The sequence below is a fragment of the Arctopsyche grandis genome, chromosome 2 (genome assembly GCF_051622035.1).
Source record: "Arctopsyche grandis isolate Sample6627 chromosome 2, ASM5162203v2, whole genome shotgun sequence".
In the NCBI taxonomy this organism is placed as follows: domain Eukaryota; kingdom Metazoa; phylum Arthropoda; class Insecta; order Trichoptera; family Hydropsychidae; genus Arctopsyche; species Arctopsyche grandis.
Window position 1 is genome coordinate 30,287,535 of NC_135356.1, and position 19,677 is coordinate 30,307,211.

At 36.9% G+C, this 19,677-nt stretch overlaps 1 protein-coding gene across 1 annotated transcript in view; it reads right to left on the reverse strand.

The window, feature by feature from the left end:
- The window catches only part of LOC143920983 (tudor domain-containing protein 5-like), a 33,412-nt gene extending 13,980 nt beyond the window's left edge, over nt 1-19,432 (reverse strand). The window contains exons 1-16 of the mRNA XM_077444059.1: nt 19,166-19,432; nt 11,178-11,380; nt 10,990-11,099; nt 10,782-10,900; nt 7,290-7,492; nt 7,102-7,211; nt 6,894-7,012; nt 5,884-6,284; nt 5,618-5,802; nt 5,415-5,550; nt 5,121-5,339; nt 4,913-5,035; nt 3,103-3,287; nt 2,900-3,035; nt 2,606-2,824; nt 2,398-2,520 (exon numbers count right to left, since the gene is read on the reverse strand). Of these exons, the coding sequence (XP_077300185.1) occupies nt 2,398-2,520; nt 2,606-2,824; nt 2,900-3,035; nt 3,103-3,287; nt 4,913-5,035; nt 5,121-5,339; nt 5,415-5,550; nt 5,618-5,802; nt 5,884-6,284; nt 6,894-7,012; nt 7,102-7,211; nt 7,290-7,492; nt 10,782-10,900; nt 10,990-11,099; nt 11,178-11,375 (2,586 nt within the window). The 5' untranslated portion in view covers nt 11,376-11,380; nt 19,166-19,432. The remainder of the gene's footprint in view (nt 1-2,397; nt 2,521-2,605; nt 2,825-2,899; nt 3,036-3,102; nt 3,288-4,912; nt 5,036-5,120; nt 5,340-5,414; nt 5,551-5,617; nt 5,803-5,883; nt 6,285-6,893; nt 7,013-7,101; nt 7,212-7,289; nt 7,493-10,781; nt 10,901-10,989; nt 11,100-11,177; nt 11,381-19,165) is intronic.
- Between the last annotated feature and the right edge of the window lie 245 nt (nt 19,433-19,677).

Sequence of the window (19,677 nt, forward strand, 5' to 3'; positions counted from 1 at the left end):
TAAAATAAAATTTGAGACATCTTCCGCATAACCAAAGAAATATTTTGTAAATTTAAAGAAATATTTGGTACATTTGCTATAGTCCAGTTTCTAACCTTCTGAATTTTTCGGTGACCGGAGAGGTTGCTCGAAAGCGGTATCCTCACGGGAAAATTTGGCTATTGTCGCAACCCACTATGGACAATTCGCCACTGCCATCCGCACAGAAACCGGTTTGAATTCTCGCCCGTCCCCACAAATTCTCGTACGCACAGGTAGAAAATTTGACTGAAATACTATTGTCCCAAACGCCCATCCCCACCTATCGCCATATACACACCATTGAAAGTTCAACTGAAATACTTTTCTATCATTTGCCAATAGCCCTTAAATATACTATGTACTTCAACTTTGGTTATTTCACACTATGGTAGTGTGAAAAAGCACATTCATATTTCAATTAAAATAAAGTTTGTGTTTGCATCCTTAAAGATCTGTCTTGAGATAAGCTTTTGCAAACAAAAAAAAATGGGCCACCGTATGATGAACGATTATCGTTCATAGCAGGTATAAAAAAAATGCACCACTGAGAAATCAACAAGAAAAACTAAAAATAATCGAATTCCAATGTAATATATTTTAATCAGTCTGGTTACTTCCAGACACCCCAAATGCCGAGCCACTGGACAGGATACGATGATATTTGGCTGATATTAATTTCACCGCTAATTGTTGTTTAAAATACAAAATTGAAAATCAACTAGAAAGTAAAATCGAATAAAAAATATAAAAAAGTAGTAAGTACATATGTTAATATTATAGTATCCTACCATAAAAATACTCGGCTAACTATAAACCACACAAACTAGTGACGAGAAAACAAACAAAAATTCACGCGTTCATATATGTATGTATGCCTTCGGGAAAAATTTCGGTGAGTGCGAAAAGTATTTCAGTTGAACTTTCAATGGTGTGTATATGGCGATAGGTGGGGATGGGCGTTTGGGACAATTATATTTTAGTCAAATTTTCTACCTGCGCGTACGAGAATTTGTGTGGACGGGCGAGAATTCAAACCGGTTTCTGTGCGGATGGCAGTGGCGAATTGTCCATAGTGGGTTGCGACAATAGCCAAATTTTCCCGTGCGGGTACCGCTTTCGAGCAACCTTTCCGGGAACCGAATTTTTCAATATCGACTATTTTTAAATTATTTTAGTTAAATATCACCAACGACATCTTTTACTAAGCCCCAATATGAATAAATTACAAGAAATACGAGGTTCAACGTGTTTTTTCTTTATATGAAGTAGGAGTGACGCAACGCACAAATTTGTGCGCACGGTAGCCAAAGGAAGTTTTTCAAACGCACAAATTTGTGCGCACGGTATCCTGTGTGTTACCATACAGTACCGTTTATCATGCATACATTCTTTTCGATCTTTCGGCTTTCGATGCAGTGACCCAGACCCATAATACATATGTACATAGATATTGTTACCTAAATTTGAAAACAGTTGATTACCCAGATCGAAATCAGCTCAGTAAATCATCAAAAAAAGTCATGCAGTTAATCGTAATTGCAGTAAAAGGATAGAATATGTATATTTAATTGTTTTATATGAAAACAAAAAAATATGGTTCAAAACCTCGCTAAAAAAAATATATTATAATTACGTATTTTTATATGGCAAGAAGGAATATTTCAATTAATGTTTAAAAAAAAAAAAGGCGAAATGAAGAATTGGTTTTGGCGTGATGTTCGTGACCATTAGCTCAGTTTAGACCTATATGAGGCTATTTTGAGATGACTGGTTCGAGTCTCGGCAGAGTGGTCTCGACGAAAAATCAATTTATCGATTTTTATCGATTCATTCATTATGTTCGGCGAGCGTTAGGACACACACACACAGATTACCGTCTTTATATATATGATGATATGATAATAATGTAAAAAGAAACCCACTTTTTATTCCACGGAGACGAAAATTTAGCATTATATTATAATTATAAAAGTTTTGTTGGTGATTAATCTTAATCTAAATAAATAATAGAATAAAATTTAAAATTAATAGTGTAAAATATTTTTATTGCAATCTTGCATCACAAAATTTTAACAATATATTATATTTGGACATACATACGTATAAAATAATATATATTGATTTCAAAAAAAATTGATTCCAATCTACATAGTCTACTTGGCAGTATGACGAAAATAAATACACGATTTCTATCGGTCTGATAGGAATCGAGATTCGGAGTTTGCCTACTGCCAATTAACTAAAACGAGGAATAATAATCATTACTTTAAAAAAATGAGATTCCTTTCTATTTGCAGTAATCAAAATCTCATAATTGACAATAATATCAATGAGATGACTGCCATCGTGTCAACACTCAAAATGACTATTACTTACATAAGTCCAATATTTGTCAGTGGAAGAATCTAAATTTGCCAATCCTTCAAAATATAATACTTTGGCAATAATAACGTCTTTGGACCCCGATGAAGTATTCATTAATCCTAAACAAGATATGTTCTGAAAAAAATTTGACGTAAGATAGTGTCATATTAAATCTTATTACACTTTATATGTAAGTGCCGAATTATTGCAACATATTTACATTATCATGCGTACTGGAAACTTTGGCTGCAAGGGGTATGCCGTTTACGAGACCGAAAAATCGTCTTCTGGCTACCGATGACCACCATTTATGAACCGGTGAAACTCCAGATAATCGACCCCTCATTGCTTGTACAGGTAGTTCACAGAATTTTTTCAACAAAAGCCTTACGTCTTTACAGAAAACGTTTAATATAGTACCGTAGTCAATGTATCTCACCTGGAAAAGAAATTTATAATATTTGCTCCCAACGTACAATCGATATTGTACAACAAGTAGTTTAAATGTACTCACTTTCACCACTTCAAGATCAACGTTAGCTATTATCTCAGCACGATAGTAAAGCCCTTCAAAAGGTACGGCGCAGTGTGTCCCAGTTTTCATTTGTGCCCTCACCATCTTATACGATTCGCTGGACTTGTATAGTACGCTGCAAACAAACTTGACGTTATTTCATTTCGTTCAATCGATACGATTCATGATTTCACTCCACTTACTCCATAGAGTTCATCAACTTTTCTAAAGCTAAACTGTGTTCATCGGCCACTATATGGAACCAAAAATGAGAGGGATCGACCACTTCAGATATCCAAACAAGGATTTTAGAATTAACTGAAGGACTTGACGCTCGTCGGATTTGAAATTCGTTATCTATACATTCCTCTGGACACAACGAAGGATCCTGAAAATGAGGAAATCGTCGTCGAAAATCAGCACCGTATTAAACTTAATGTCGTCACTATGAATAAAATAAAATAGAAACCAGAGATATGCCAGGCAGAGCATTCAAGCCAAAAATTTTTGCTTCTAAGCTAACAAGAGTCAATTCGACGTATTTATAGTTTTTATGAAAAAACATTTTTCAATTCGACGAGTTTATAGTTTTTTTGAGGGACGTTTTGTGAAGTGATATTATTCTCCTTGACTGCGACATACAAAGATTTCAAGGTTTGAGAAATATTTGACCGCACTAAATTTTACCCATACAGACATTATAAAGTGAAGCGAAAGTAAACGACTTTCAAATGATTCATGGATTATGTAATTTTTCGATTCCTCTTGTAAAATTCATCGTCATCAAAGTCAAAAAATGAATTATGAAGTGAATGCTCTAACTTGATTCATTTGACGTTAACCTTTAAACTTTGTTTAATCTCGCTAATCGAGCACAATGCACAAAATGAGTTGCAAGTCTGGTCAGATTTTAATAATACACGACGGCTCCCCACTAAAATGCCACCAAACACATACCGGAGACCCTTTTTAGGGTCACACAAGTGAGGAACGAAACTGTCCTCCAGCTACTTGACAAAAATAGATAGCTTCTCGGTGGCGTAAACTTGAAAAACTGAAATCGTTATCGTCTAAGAAAAAGTCTTTCACCCAACGATTCTTTATCGTCGTCAGGTAACGAGTGTAGTGATAATCAGCTCAGTAAATCATCAAAAAAAGTCATGCAGTTAATCGTAATTGCAGTAAAAGGATAGAATATGTATATTTAATTGTTTTATATGAAAACAAAAAAATATGGTTCAAAACCTCGCTAAAAAAAATATATTATAATTACGTATTTTTATATGGCAAGAAGGAATATTTCAATTAATGTTTAAAAAAAAAAAGGCGAAATGAAGAATTGGTTTTGGCGTGATGTTCGTGACCATTAGCTCAGTTTAGATCTATATGAGGCTATTTTGAGATGACTGGTTCGAGTCTCGGCAGTGGTCTCGACGAAAAATCAATTTATCGATTTTTATCGATTCATTCATTATGTTCGGCGAGCGTTAGGACACACACACACAGATTACCGTCTTTATATATATGATGATATGATAATAATGTAAAAAGAAACCCACTTTTTATTCCACGGAGACGAAAATTTAGCATTATATTATAATTATAAAAGTTTTGTTGGTGATTAATCTTAATCTAAATAAATAATAGAATAAAATTTAAAATTAATAGTGTAAAATATTTTTATTGCAATCTTGCATCACAAAATTTTAACAATATATTATATTTGGACATACATACGTATAAAATAATATATATTGATTTCAAAAAAAATTGATTCCAATCTACATAGTCTACTTGGCAGTATGACGAAAATAAATACACGATTTCTATCGGTCTGATAGGAATCGAGATTCGGAGTTTGCCTACTGCCAATTAACTAAAACGAGGAATAATAATCATTACTTTAAAAAAATGAGATTCCTTTCTATTTGCAGTAATCAAAATCTCATAATTGACAATAATATCAATGAGATGACTGCCATCGTGTCAACACTCAAAATGACTATTACTTACATAAGTCCAATATTTGTCAGTGGAAGAATCTAAATTTGCCAATCCTTCAAAATATAATACTTTGGCAATAATAGCGTCTTTGGAACCCGATGAAGTATTCATTAATCCTAAACAAGATATGTTCTGAAAAAAATTTGACGTAAGATATAGTCATATTAAATCTTATTACACTTTATATGTAAGTGTCGAATTATTGCAACATATTTACATTATCATGCGTACTGGAAACTTTGGCTGCAAGGGGTATGCCGTTTACGAGACCGAAAAATCGTCTTCTGGCTACCGATGACCACCATTTATGAACCGGTGAAACTCCAGATAATCGACCCCTCATTGCTTGTACAGGTAGTTCACAGAATGTTTTCAACAAAAGCCTTACGTCTTTACAGAAAACGTTTAATATAGTACCGTAGTCAATGTATCTCACCTGGAAAAGAAATTTATAATATTTGCTCCCAACGTACAATCGATATTGTACAACAAGTAGTTTAAATGTACTCACTTTCACCACTTCAAGATCAACGTTAGCTATTATCTCAGCACGATGGTAAAGCCCTTCAAAAGGTACGGCGCAGTGTGTCCCAGTTTTCATTTGTGCCCTCACCATCTTATACGATTCGCTGGACTTGTATAGTACGCTGCAAACAAACTTGACGTTATTTCATTTCGTTCAATCGATACGATTCATGATTTCACTCCACTTACTCCATAGAGTTCATCAACTTTTCTAAAGCTAAACTGTGTTCATCGGCCACTATATGGAACCAAAAATGAGAGGGATCGACCACTTCAGATATCCAAACAAGGATTTTAGAATTAACTGAAGGACTTGACGCTCGTCGGATTTGAAATTCGTTATCTATACATTCCTCTGGACACAACGAAGGATCCTGAAAATGAGGAAATCGTCGTCGTTAATCAGCACCGTATTAAACTTAATGTCGTCACTATGAATAAAATAAAATAGAAACCAGAGATATGCCAGGCAGAGCATTCAAGCCAAAAATTTTTGCTTCTAAGCTAACAAGAGTCGAGGTCTCTGGTATGTCGACTTTTTCAGGTGCTCGTTGGAAGTCACGTTGCAAGTTCAAATCTCTGTCATACAGCTTCATGGCTCCATAATCTTCGGGTCTCTGAATATTGAAAACATGTGGCATACTTCTGCAAAGGGCTACGATGTTGCCGTATCCCAATTTCTGATATTCTAGATGTCGTCTAAATTTCTTGTAATACGCATCATTCAATTGGGACAACCATAATTCCCGATGATCCTTTATGAGCATTTTTAGGTTTTGGTGAAGCTCATTTTTCAATTCGACGAGTTTATAGTTTTTTTGAGGGACGTTTTGTGAAGTGATATTATTCTCCTTGACTGCGACATACAAAGATTTCAAGGTTTGAGAAATATTTGACCGCACTAAATTTTACCCATACAGACATTAGAAAGTGAAGCGAAAGTAAACGACTTTCAAATGATTCATGGATTATGTAATTTTTCGATTCCTCTTGTAAAATTCATCGTCATCAAAGTCAAAAAATGAATTATGAAGTGAATGCTCTAACTTGATTCATTTGACGTTAACCTTTAAACTTTGTTTAATCTCGCTAATCGAGCACAATGCACAAAATGAGTTGCAAGTCTGGTCAGATTTTAATAATACACGACGACTCCCCACTAAAATGCCACCAAACACATACCGGAGACCCTTTTTAGGGTCACACAAGCGAGGAACGAAACTGTCCTCCAGCTACTTGACAAAAATAGATAGCTTCTCGGTGGCGTAAACTTGAAAAACTGAAATCGTTATCGTCTAAGAAAAAGTCTTTCACCCAACGATTCTTTATCGTCGTCAGGTAACGAGTGTTGTGATAGTTTTACAAGGATAGAGAAAACAAAAAAAATGTCATTTCTTTTCGCCTCACCTTCCATATGCATATGTATGTATAATATAATATCACATGTATTTAAATTTACACATACCATTCGTGCACTCGTTATTCATCAGAGTGGCATTTTTAAAAGCCGCAGTATTACTTTTGTTCGATATAATGGAGGAGCGTTTTCCTACGGCAACATTGGAGGTATTTCTTCTATAATTTCTAAAACACACGCGAAACGCGTTAAAAGAAACGAAATGGAATCACATACTATTTCATGGCAAAAAGTGAAAAAGTGAGCGGAGACTAACCTCGAAAGCACATTTGCGGGCAACTTTTGTTTCTCGATTAACGAGTTTAAATTTTCGATTTCTTTCGTTATGATTGGACATATGACGTACGACGTTCCCGCGCTCTGGAGCTGAAAGTCGAAACAAATAACAACACACGCCTATAGAAAAAGTACAAGCAACTAATTTTTAGTTAATTAAGTTCTCACCCGTATGATGTCGGTGCACTCTCGCTTTAAGAAATCCAACAAATTGGAATAGCCGAATTCGTCAACGGATAAATATCGTCCTTCGATTTGGCGATATTCTCGACTGAGATCTTCTACTGTCATCCGAAGCGAGTTGGACACGACGATGCATTTTATGTTAATTTTGATGTTGTTCAATTTCTCCGATTTCGCAGACATCGCGACTGTAAATTATAAAACGAGAACAACATTCACCGGAGATGCAAACGCAGACGAAGAGGCAAAGTTGCGGTGGGTGGTGGGTGCTGCGATATAGCACGACTTGTGATATCACCTATTTCCCTCATCGAACTTAATCTGTACAAATGACATCATCGTGTCCACTTCTCGTACACGAAAGTTAGCCGTGGCCGAAATACTTCGTCCAGCTTACCCATAAAGGCGATTCGACTCGCTCCAGATACGCAATCACGAGTACACGGGAAATCCCAAGGAGCTACGCAACTACGCATCAAACATCGAACACAAAGGAAGACCTCGACCCCGTCGGAATCTTCCAGAACGTGATCTCACCAGCCCAGCTACGCGTTGCTCAAGCAACACCTTTATGAACCAGTGCATCGTCCCCAGATGCCAGTGAGCTTCAGGAACTCGACCTAGCTCGTTCCAGTGAATCCTTTACCTACTTCGCTGTACATACAAATACACTTGTATTAATCGAGTAATAAAGATCCTCTTCAAAATTCAACTGAATTTCCATAGGCTGGGAAACGGTCCAAAACCTTTTACCCCCCTATAAGATGTTACTGTATTTCCACTTGGATGATCGATAAAAAAAAAACAATTCATAAAAAAACGCGGTGTCGGATGTCGGTGATTTGTCAAAGGGTTTTTTTTCTTTCGTCAAATAAAATTAATAATCACACATTATCCGATAAATTTTACTTATGAAATGATTTAATTACTTGATTTATTTCGAAGAGAGAAACAATTGAAGAATAAAAAAATCCGTTTGATGTGACCGACAACACCCCGGGTTAGCAAAAATCGTTGGATCACCCATACTAATACATGATATATTCTCAGTAACTGCGCATTACGGGGAAGTAAAAATAATAATTCTTTGATTTTTTTTCGATCTTAGTGCGTATCTTCGTAAGTCAAAACATCGTCGACAAACAAAAGTCGAGGATTACCTGTATGTGATTGTTGATGATCTAATTTTAGGTCAATTTCGAAAATTTATTTAAATTGTGCATGTTCTGTTTTAACTTTCAATATTTAATTTTAATTTTAATATTATGATTATAATTTTATTTTGATACTTGAATTTAATTTTAATATAATAATAATAGTTTTAATTTTGATATTTAATTTCAATTTTTAAATTTAATTTTTATTTCGATATTTTGTACGCTACTGGTTTTTAAAGTTGGCCTGTGGGCCGTTCGTTGGCTTGGTGCGTACGCACCATAACGCGACGTTTTCCCATAAAACGGCAACGTTTCGCATTTGCATTCGCCGACCGGAAATGGTGGCGCTGGCGACTCGTCGAAAACCGGAGGTTCCGGTCGCAAACTCACATATCGACATGCTCGACGTTCCGCGAAAACTGCGAATGTAAATTTTTAAAACCCCCATCGAATTGAATCCACTTGCATAATACATACATACATTACACAAATATCACTTTGTTTGTAAGAAATGTTTTGTCACAAACTAATAACAATTTCTATATTTTTCATTCAATGTATCTTTTAAGTTAAAGTACATAAAAATTTTTGTTAAAAGAAAATAACAGTAGTTTTTAAATTAAATGACCAGTTGCTACATATACGCGTTATTACTTTTGTAGGATTCTTCAAAATGGCCGTTATAAAAATTGGAAAGTCACTCACGTGTTTTTGGCTTCAAAAAACCATTAAATTGTGGATAATAGCAAAAGGGAACTTCATATGTCAATTAGCGAACTACGTGCCCTAAAAGGCATAAACTAAGGGGGGCGAAGCCCTAGACGGCATTCAATCATGGGGACGCGGTGGGGCGAAGCCCTAATAGGCATTAACTAAGGGGGGCGAAGCCCTAGACGGCATTAAATCATGGGGGCGCGGAGGGGCGAAGCCCTTAAAGGCATAAACTAAGGGGGGCGAAGCCCTAGATGGCATTCAATCATGAAGGGGCGAAGCCCTAAAAGACATAAACTAAGGGGGGCGAAGCCCTAGACGGCGACATATATAATCCATTCATGAGTCAGTCAGTCAGCTGATATAGCTGAACGCATATCTAACATCTACTGCCCCTCCTCTATCATGTCCAACTTTTATAAAGAATACAAACATAACCCCGTGGGTTCCACATCAGATGACGGTTTATCCATAAAGCTTTTTGCCGGGATGGATTTCATTGTATGCTGGTCTAACAAATTCAACGTGGATCGTTTCCAAGTCGATAAACATTCCCGTGATTGGGTTCCACTGAATTCAATGCTATTTTCATAGTATAGTGGATGTGGTGGAGGCAGTTCAACAGCATGCTGCATTTTTATATGAAAGAGGTGGAAAAATGACTAGTATGATCAAGGTAATGAATATTATGACAATGAACATTTTATAAAGCTACATATGTACATAATAAATTTAAAATTCTTTTCTTACATAAAATATACATTCAATGTATAGGGAGAATAGGAGACGCCAAAATTAAATTTATTGAAAATCCCTTTACTGTAATAATCACAACTCCGCTAATGAAGAGAGACCAAACCATAATAACATTATATTTATTGACTCAACGTCATCCTGTGATTTGCAACAACACACTATAACTTTTGTTCTGACAGAAAGTATAGCCAGCGCTGTTCCATTAGCAGTTATCACTACTAAAGTCTAACAACTTTTGAGAATTTTTCAGCATTTGCTCTTTTGAAAGATTTCTGGGGAACATAAATCCAAAATATATATTGACTGCCGATTCTCATGCCGAACGCTTAGCTCTCACTAATGTTGTTAAGGATTTGGAGATGGATCTATGATTGGAGTTTTAATAGTGGATAGACAGATATTATATAGATTATTTAAAAATATAATTATTTCGAACTCATCCCATCTCATGAAGTTGAAATAAACTTTATTATATTTAATAGTTCAGGGGTATGCAGAAAATACTTGCAAGTCTGGTCAGATTTTAATAATACACGACGACTCCCCACTAAAATGCCACCAAACACATACCGGAGACCTTTTTTAGGGTCACACAAGCGAGGAACGAAACTGTCCTCCAGCTACTTGACAAAAATAGATAGCTTCTCGGTGGCGTAAACTTGAAAAACTGAAATCGTTATCGTCTAAGAAAAAGTCTTTCACCCAACGATTCTTTATCGTCGTCAGGTAACGAGTGTAGTGATAGTTTTACAAGGATAGACAAAACAAAAAAAATGTCATTTCTTTTCGCCTCACCTTCCATATGCATATGTATGTATAATATAATATCACATGTATTTAAATTTACACATACCATTCGTGCACTCGTTATTCATCAGAGTGGCATTTTTAAAAGCCGCAGTATTACTTTTGTTCGATATAATGGAGGAGCGTTTTCCTACGGCAACGTTGGAGGTATTTCTTCTATAATTTCTAAAACACACGCGAAACGCGTTAAAAGAAACGAAATGGAATCACATACTATTTCATGGCAAAAAGTGAAAAAGTGAGCGGAGACTAACCTCGAAAGCACATTTGCAGGCAACTTTTGTTTCTCGATTAACGAGTTTAAATTTTCGATTTCTTTCGTTATGATTGGACATATGACGTACGACGTTCCCGCGCTCTGGAGCTGAAAGTCGAAACAAATAACAACACACGTCTATAGAAAAAGTACAAGCAACTAATTTTTAGTTAATTAAGTTCTCACCCGTATGATGTCGGTGCACTCTCGCTTTAAGAAATCCAACAAATTGGAATAGCCGAATTCGTCAACGGATAAATATCGTCCTTCGATTTGGCGATATTCTCGACTGAGATCTTCTACCGTCATCCGAAGCGAGTTGGACACGACGATGCATTTTATGTTAATTTTGATGTTGTTCAATTTCTCCGATTTCGCAGACATCGCGACTGTAAATTATAAAACGAAAACAACATTCACAGGAGATGCAAACGCAGACGAAGAGGCAAAGTTGCGGTGGGTGGTGGGCGCTGCGATCTATGTGTAATACTTGGAAATGTGATTTGGCGCACAATTCGCAAACTGTCAAAACAAACTCATTGTGTCGCATTTAATGACGCGTGTACGCATGCTGGGGACATTCCTATTCGAATAGAGAAATGTCTCCCGATCAATTGAATCGTGGAGAAAGCGAACACGGTGAATCGAAAGATAGCGGGAAAAGAATCGTAGAGATGGCGCACGCGCACGCATTCACACTGGCACTGGCCTCGCACTCACACCCACACGCACACTCGCGCTCGCACTCGCACTTCACTCAACTATCGGACCGAAAACGTCGACTGGGTGTTGCCAGTTCGCCACGTTTCGTTTCGTTTCGTTTCGTTCCGTTTGTCGTTTTTGAAACCACATCAACTCTTCGATCGATCGATGCTAAAAAATCATATTGTAATGGTGCTTACGGACTAAACCAACGACGATTTTGGGCCAACTTTTTAACCAGCAGTAGCGTACAAAATATCGAAATAAAAATTAAATTTTAAAATTGAAATTAAATGTCAAAATCAAGCTCAAGAGCGAGATTGAGCTAAAATTAGATCATCGTTGATGTTTTGAATTACGACGATACCGCATTTAAAACCAGAGAAATATTATACCAGAGATCTAATCCTGTTGTCACAAAATCTGCCTGTGTATAATTTGTAATAATAATACACAGTAATCTGAAATCTATAGATATCTCTATAATTTCGTATTTATTATATGTATAAAAATTGTATACAAAAAAAAAAAAAAAAAAAATCCATACATGTCTCTATGATTAATATTTCTGATTAATTGTTATATGCTATATATTCTGATTGTATATGTATGTATTTTTGATTTCTGATTGTTTATGTATTCTGTATTTCGTTAACGTACACCCGTCGCATTGGAGCAAATCTGTAATGGCGAGTGTATATTGAGTTGTAACAATAAAATATATCGAAGAAAGGAACAAAATTAAGGTTTCGGGTGTACAGCCCTCGTAAGCAAAATTATTATCCTAGAATGTTCAATTCAAAAGGCCTTGATTTCATCTAATCTAATCTATAATTTGGAAAGAGACTTTGTATATATGTATGTATCCTTCGTCGTCGTCCGTAGATCGGTGACGTCATCGAACACGTGATTCGATTTTTTTTTTTTCGATCCATGGGCGCCGATTTGTTTTTTTCGATTCAATGGATTCACCCCCGCGGGGGCGCAAGGCGAGTAGTTTCATGGGGCCCCGCCAGGGGCGCCACAAGGGGCGCAGCCCCGTGGGGCCACGAAGGGGGCCCGGGGGGGGCGCAGCCTCATGGGGCCCAAAAGGGGGCGCAGCTTTATGGGGCACAGCCTTATCGGCCGCAGCCTTATGGGGCGCAACCTTATGGGGCGCAGTCTTATGGGGCGCTGTCTTATGGGGCGCAGCCTTAGGGGCGCCGCCTTATGGAGCTCAGCCGCATGGGGCCCCGAAGGGGGCGCAGCCTCATGGGGCGCAGCTCCATTGGGGGCACAGCCCCATGGGGTCCCGAAGGAGGCGCAGCCTCATGGGGCCCCAAAGGGGGCGCAGCTTTCATGGGGCGCAGCCTTATGGGGCGCCGCCTTATGGAGCTCAGCCACATGGGGCCCCGAAGGGGGCGCAGGGGGGCACAGCCCCATGGGGCCCCAAAGGGGGCGCAGGGAGGCACAGCCCCTTGGGGCCCCGAAGGGGGCGCAGGAGGGCGCAGCTTTTTGGGGCGAAGCCCTTAACGGCAACTAATCATGGGGGCGAAGCCCTAGACGGCAATTTATCGTGGGAGCGCGGAGGGGCGAAGCCCTATAAGGCATAAACTAAGGGGGGCGAAGCCCTAGACGGCAATTAATCATGGGGGCGCGGAGGGGCGAAGCCCTAAAAGGCAACTGATCATGGGGGCGAAGCCTTAGACGGCAATTAATCATGGGGGCGCGGAGGGGCGAAGCCCTAAAAGGCAACTGATCATGGGGGCGAAGCCCTAAACGGCAATTAATCTTGGGGGCGCGGGGGGCGAAGCCCTAAAAGGCATTAACTAAGGGGGGGCGAAGCCCTAGACGGCATTTAATCATGGGGGCGCAGGGGGGGGGGGAAACCCTGAAAGGCAACTGATCATGGGGGCAAAGCCCTAAACGGCAATTGCTCATGGGGGCGTGGAGGGGCGAAGCCCTAGAAGGCAAAAGCTCAGGGGGTGCCGAGGGCGAAGCCCTAGAAGGCAAAAAAAAAATTTTGATTTTTTTTTTTTTTAATTTTAAAATTTTTTTTTTTTTTTAATTAAATGTTTACTATTAGCTTAGTCATGTTTAAGCGGTTTATATTATAAACACTGAGCGAAGCCGGGTAATACAGCTAGTTCATAATAAAATCGAAAAAAAAACTGCATACAAAAAATGAAAACATTTTCACAAACAAGCAGTAATGATATACATGTGATGGAAATATAAGTGTGATAAAGACGTACGAGGAGCCATTGCACGAGACAAGTTGTGTTTGCTCGCATGCCATAAATTAATATCGACGTATAAAATAAATACATATGTCGCACGTACACATGCACATACAAACATATGTATGTACATTGTATACACAATGCAGTGTTAGAAAATAATTTTCAATATCGCCGCCATACATATGTATATTGTAAACAAGTCTATAAACGCATCGCAAGCAAAACACACATTCACATACATAATATATAATAAAAAATCAATGACGCACAAATTGTAGGAAAATATATAGCTTAGCGGTTTACATAATCAATATGTCAGAACATATCGCAACAAAGAACGCTGTTATCGACGCACGTTGTGCAGATCATGTTTCAGATACAAATCATAATATTTATATCAAATACGCCGTCGTTAATACATATAATAAAATAGTCCCCTCCTCAGGCAAGTAATGGGTCCTTTCGCATAGTCTTATTCAGAGGGTTAAAGCTGATCTATTATTTACCGGTCTCCGTGACGAGACAGAATGTTAAATGACAGAAAACGCAAATATCGGAAGATCTCAAGTCGAAAGATCAAAAAAAAATGGTGCATGGTAAACGGTACATACTCATTTAATTTGCGCGAGCAGGATACAACAGGAACAAGAGGAACAGGCTTTTCCTTCCGTATTAATATGCGCGCGCAGAATACGGGAGGAAAAGCATGTTCCTCTTGTTCCTGTTGTATCCTGCTCGCGCAAATTAAGTGAGTATGTACCGTTTACCATGCACCATTTTTTTTTTGATCTTTCGACTTAAGATCTTTGCCTTCCGATATTTGTGTTTTCTGTCATTTAACATTCTGTCTCGTCACGTAGACCCATTATTTACATATAATCTAAAATGAATAATGATTGTTTTATATATGAAAACGGGGGTACTTGTCGGTTATACGGGCGCATCCGAGTACAGAGTATGTACACATACGTACAAATTTTATTTTATTTTTACATAGACATATACCAGGAAGACCCCGATGCGCCTTCCTGGACAATTAATTACAAACAATGCAGCATTTTTTTATTATTACATAAATCACTGTATATCCAGAAGCCGAAGAACACGAAATAACAATTAATTAATCCAGGGATTTAGATTTTATATATAATTTTTGCAAATTATACACACAATAAATACAGAAGATTTGTGACAACAGGAAAGATGATTTTTTTTGCCAATTTTGAGGAACCGTTTCAACAATGATCACATAAAATTGGCAAACTCTGATAGGAAACGATCGATTTGGAGTCACAAATACCCCCAAATCTAACCAGCAGTATGGCGGATCGAACCCACTGATCACTTGATGCTAAACATACACGCTACCATTCAGCCATACTGCTGGCTAAATGCTCGAGCGGGTTAATGGATGGACTCTAGGTGTCGTAAACAGTTTTAGTAAAGTGATAGTACGCAATCGGTGATTGTTTTACAGTAGATCGGATGCAGCGAGAGACTTATGCGAGCATACTGTCGCATTCGTGCAATGTGTTGCAACATTGTAAGGAATTAAAATAATTTATTTTTAACTTATTTCTTATTTAACTATATATGTAATATTATTACAATATAATTTAAAGCAAGGTCTTTAATAATATTACTGTAACCTTTGCAGTCCATAAGATGACGTTGACAATTAATTTTACCGTCTAAAAAATATAAATTCCCATTAACATGAAATGTATATACGTATTCCATAAATAAATTAATAATATCAACAACTTACGTATTTTATATTCAAATTTAATCAATGTAAATATTTCAAAATACGACACACGACCTCAAAAGTAACAAAAAATAAAAGTCAAATTGTACCGACTGCTATACACACTAACAATATTGTATATTTTGGCCAAAATGCAATGCGAAACTGAAACGAAATGCAATTGGCCATCGCGGATTGAGTGGGGATAACATCTACATTTTACTCAAGTCTCATGCTAGATTCGTTCGACCAAAGTGTAAGTTTGTATACTCGTTGCTGAGTTGCGCCCGTATAACCAATAAGTACCTAGCATTCTTAGTGTTGTAATTTAATTTAAACAATTTGTTAAAAAATAAAACATCCGTTATGTACTCGTCAAGGATAAAGTACGGTGATTGAATGAGCCATTGTCACAGCTGGCCACATGTTTATTTAACCCTTTGCCCGCGTCACCTAATTTAGCGAACATGTCCTGTACGCGGCTGCTTTTTTGCGGATTTTGTTTTCGCGTTTTCGACTATAAATATAGGTTGTAATATTTTATAAATTATTTTAGCCTATATTGAATTTTTTTTGACTACTGCCATCTATTGAATTTGGTAAAGTATACATTTAGTAATATTTTCAACCAAGTTATAAAATTTTAACACAATACACGGCTCTTATACAGGTTGGAACTTCCAATCTATGCGTGTCTCACGCGCTGAGGGCATGTTCGCTAGGACATGTATAGTAGTCGTAAGCGGTGGAAAGGTTAAACAATCTGAACGTTTTTTAAAATAAAAACTGAGACAAAAGCTATGTATGAATCAATGTATTTCAACTTTATTGATAGCGTTTAATTGATTGGATAAACGACGATCAGAGATCATCTATACGTTATGTTTAAAATGCATTTATTCATGAATGGCAAAGATCGACCAAATAAACAGTGATGTCATCCAATGTCCTTAACAATATGTTTCACCAACTGGATGATAATACTGTTTACGAGTCTCGGTCAACATCTCAAGTGCATTCATAAACGCGAAGATCATATTGGATTGGATCAGATTGCACCATGGATTGAACTACAATGGAAACCGTTTACCACGTAAACACTCAAGATGAAAAATCGGTCAATGTGTATTCAATTTTAATTAAAAAAAAAAAAACGTTAACATGGAAAGATTTCACATCTCAGAAGAATAGAAACACATACTGATTATTAATAGTGTTGTGTTGAGTCATTAAAGATTTATAGTGTTTTTATTAAAACTTAGGTAGCTTAGTTCGGCCTCTGCAGTTGATAAGCCAACTGTTCATATGCTATTGTCTCGACTCGTTCAGACATGTCCAGATGTTACAACAGTATAAGTGCAATCTCCATTTGAATGTTAGCCCTTTGAATGCTGAGCAACGCCGATTGGCGTTTTGCCAACAAGTTCCATGGGTCCATGACCATCCATTACGACTTTCAAGCGATCTGCGGAAGGACAAATTACAACAAATAGAGTCAAGCAGCAATTCAAAGTATCCGACAAGAAGATGTCGGGTATGCACGGCTCACAAGAAACGTGGTGAAACAAGATACATGTGTGCATTTTGTGAGGTGCCTTTACATAAAGGAGATTGTTTTGAACGATATCATTCATTACCGAATTATTGATAAGTTTATGGCATTTGTAAAATTTAGCTTTTTTTATTTTCATTTACTCTATAAAATTCCTAAAATTCAAGATAATGTATGTGATAAGATATTTTTATATATTTTTTTAGTTATCTCTGTCCAAAAATTATTATGTTTTAAATTTTGCAATCATTTATATGATAAAAATGATGGGAATATTTTTATTAGATTTTTTTCTCTTTAAAAATTTCTTTGTATAAAAAAAGGTTGGTCACCATCTCCAAAAATTATTGTTTTAAATTTTGTTATTTTGTTATCATTTATATAATAAAGACGATGGGAATATTTTTTCTCTTAAAAAAAATTTTTTTTTAAAAAAAAGGGTGGTCACCCTGTCCAAAAATGATTATATTGTAAATTTTGCAATTATATAGACGATGGGCATATTTAAAAAAAAAAATCTCCTTAAAAATTTATTTGTATAAAAAAGTTGGCACCCAGTGGTTCGCGAAAATCACGATCGGCGAACACGATTTCAAAACGTAGATTACAGTCACCCGACGTTTAGCAACAATTCACTGAAGACTGTAATCTGCGTTACCCGCCGACAAAGTGTTATTAGTGTTGTGTTGAGTCATTAAAGATTTATAGTGTTTTTATTAAAAATTAGGTAGCTCAGTTTGGCCTCTGCACTTGATAGGCCAACTGTTCATATGCTATTGTCTCGACTCGTTCAGACATGTCCAGATGTTACAACAGTATAAGTGCAATCTCCACTTGAATGTTAACCCTTTGAATGCTGAGCAACGCCGATTGGCGTTTTGCCAACAAGTTCCATGGGTCCATGTTGTAATTTGAGCATGTACAAAGTAAACAAGAATACTACCCGCTGAGTCTTTCCTGGTAGCATTGAAAATGGCTCGTGTAATCCGTGTGTCAATGTCTATAAAGACTGGTTTACATTGGAATTTCTGAATTTATAACCACAGCAAAATTTCTCAACGGAAATCCCTAACTGCATTGTATTTTAGATAGTGGCTTGGCATTAAGATTGTGAGCATTACATTTTAACAACAATGAAGAAGATGTATTTAACAACAATGAAGACTTGTATATTGTTGCAAGATATATTAGAGAGTCCAAACACACCTTTACAAAACTCGAAATCCTCAACAGTAGTTATGTAGGGTTTGTTCGGATTAGCTACAATTTTTATACCTTCTTTCCATTGGATTTCTAAATAATTCTAGTTGGAAATGTTTTCAGCGTGGTGGGCTTTCAAAAGAAAAGACGTCAGCACTCAAAGGGTTCAAAAATTTCCGAACGGGAAGTAAAAGATGTAATTTGTATGTACGGCAAATCCACATATGTAAAAAGGCTTTTCAACATCTACTATAACGTTTGGCCCATCCTGGAAATATATACAGTTTGTGTTGTATTTATTAATAAAAAAATCGGCCCCGCCTTGAAAAACACTTGATTTGCTTATGGTTATGGTATATCTTTGAATCGGATACATGTATAAAGGGGCTAATTTAATGTTAGCAAAATAGTAGTAATGCTAGTAAGGCATCAAATAAAAGGAACACAAAGGAATCAAATAAAACGATTTGAAAGCAAAAAGTGTAGGAAAGTAGATATTTTTATATACATATAATATATAATATATGGTCGAGCTTTTGTGCATATTTGTATGTACTTTGTGCTTTGTATGTAAAGTGCTCGTATTCATAGCAACGTATGTATTGACGTTCGTATTGGTTTTTCCTCAATGGAATGATTTCTATTGTGTGTGGGATTTTCCGTGCAAGAGTTGTGGCGACAGATCGGAGCCGAGTTGGTGAGAATGCAGTGGAGTGAAGACATAAAACGAATAAACAAAAGCGAAGTTTACATTTGACAGTTGGCACAACTGAAAGTTGATTAACGAAGAGGCGTGTCAGGGTGCAGCGGATTTGACAGCGTGTTAGGCGGGGCCGCGTTGTCGCGACAGCTGGTATAGGGCGCGCGCCCCCGCTCGATCCGCTGGATTATTCCAGGGAGACTGCAGGCGCGGGATTGTGGGCGAGGCGTCGGAGACGAGACCGCTTCCAATCTGGTAGCACGAACCGGACGCAAGCGCGCCAACGTCAACCATCCGCTCACACGGACACACTAAACGGCTGAGTGGCCAACTCGTCACAACTCACCGACCGCTCCTACCATAGACTACGCCGTAAAATACCATCAATTCTCACGGAACCATATATATATATATATATATATATATATATATATATATATATATATATATATATATATATATATATATATATATATATATATATATATATATATATATATATATATATATATATATATATATATATATATATATATATATATATATATATATATATATATATA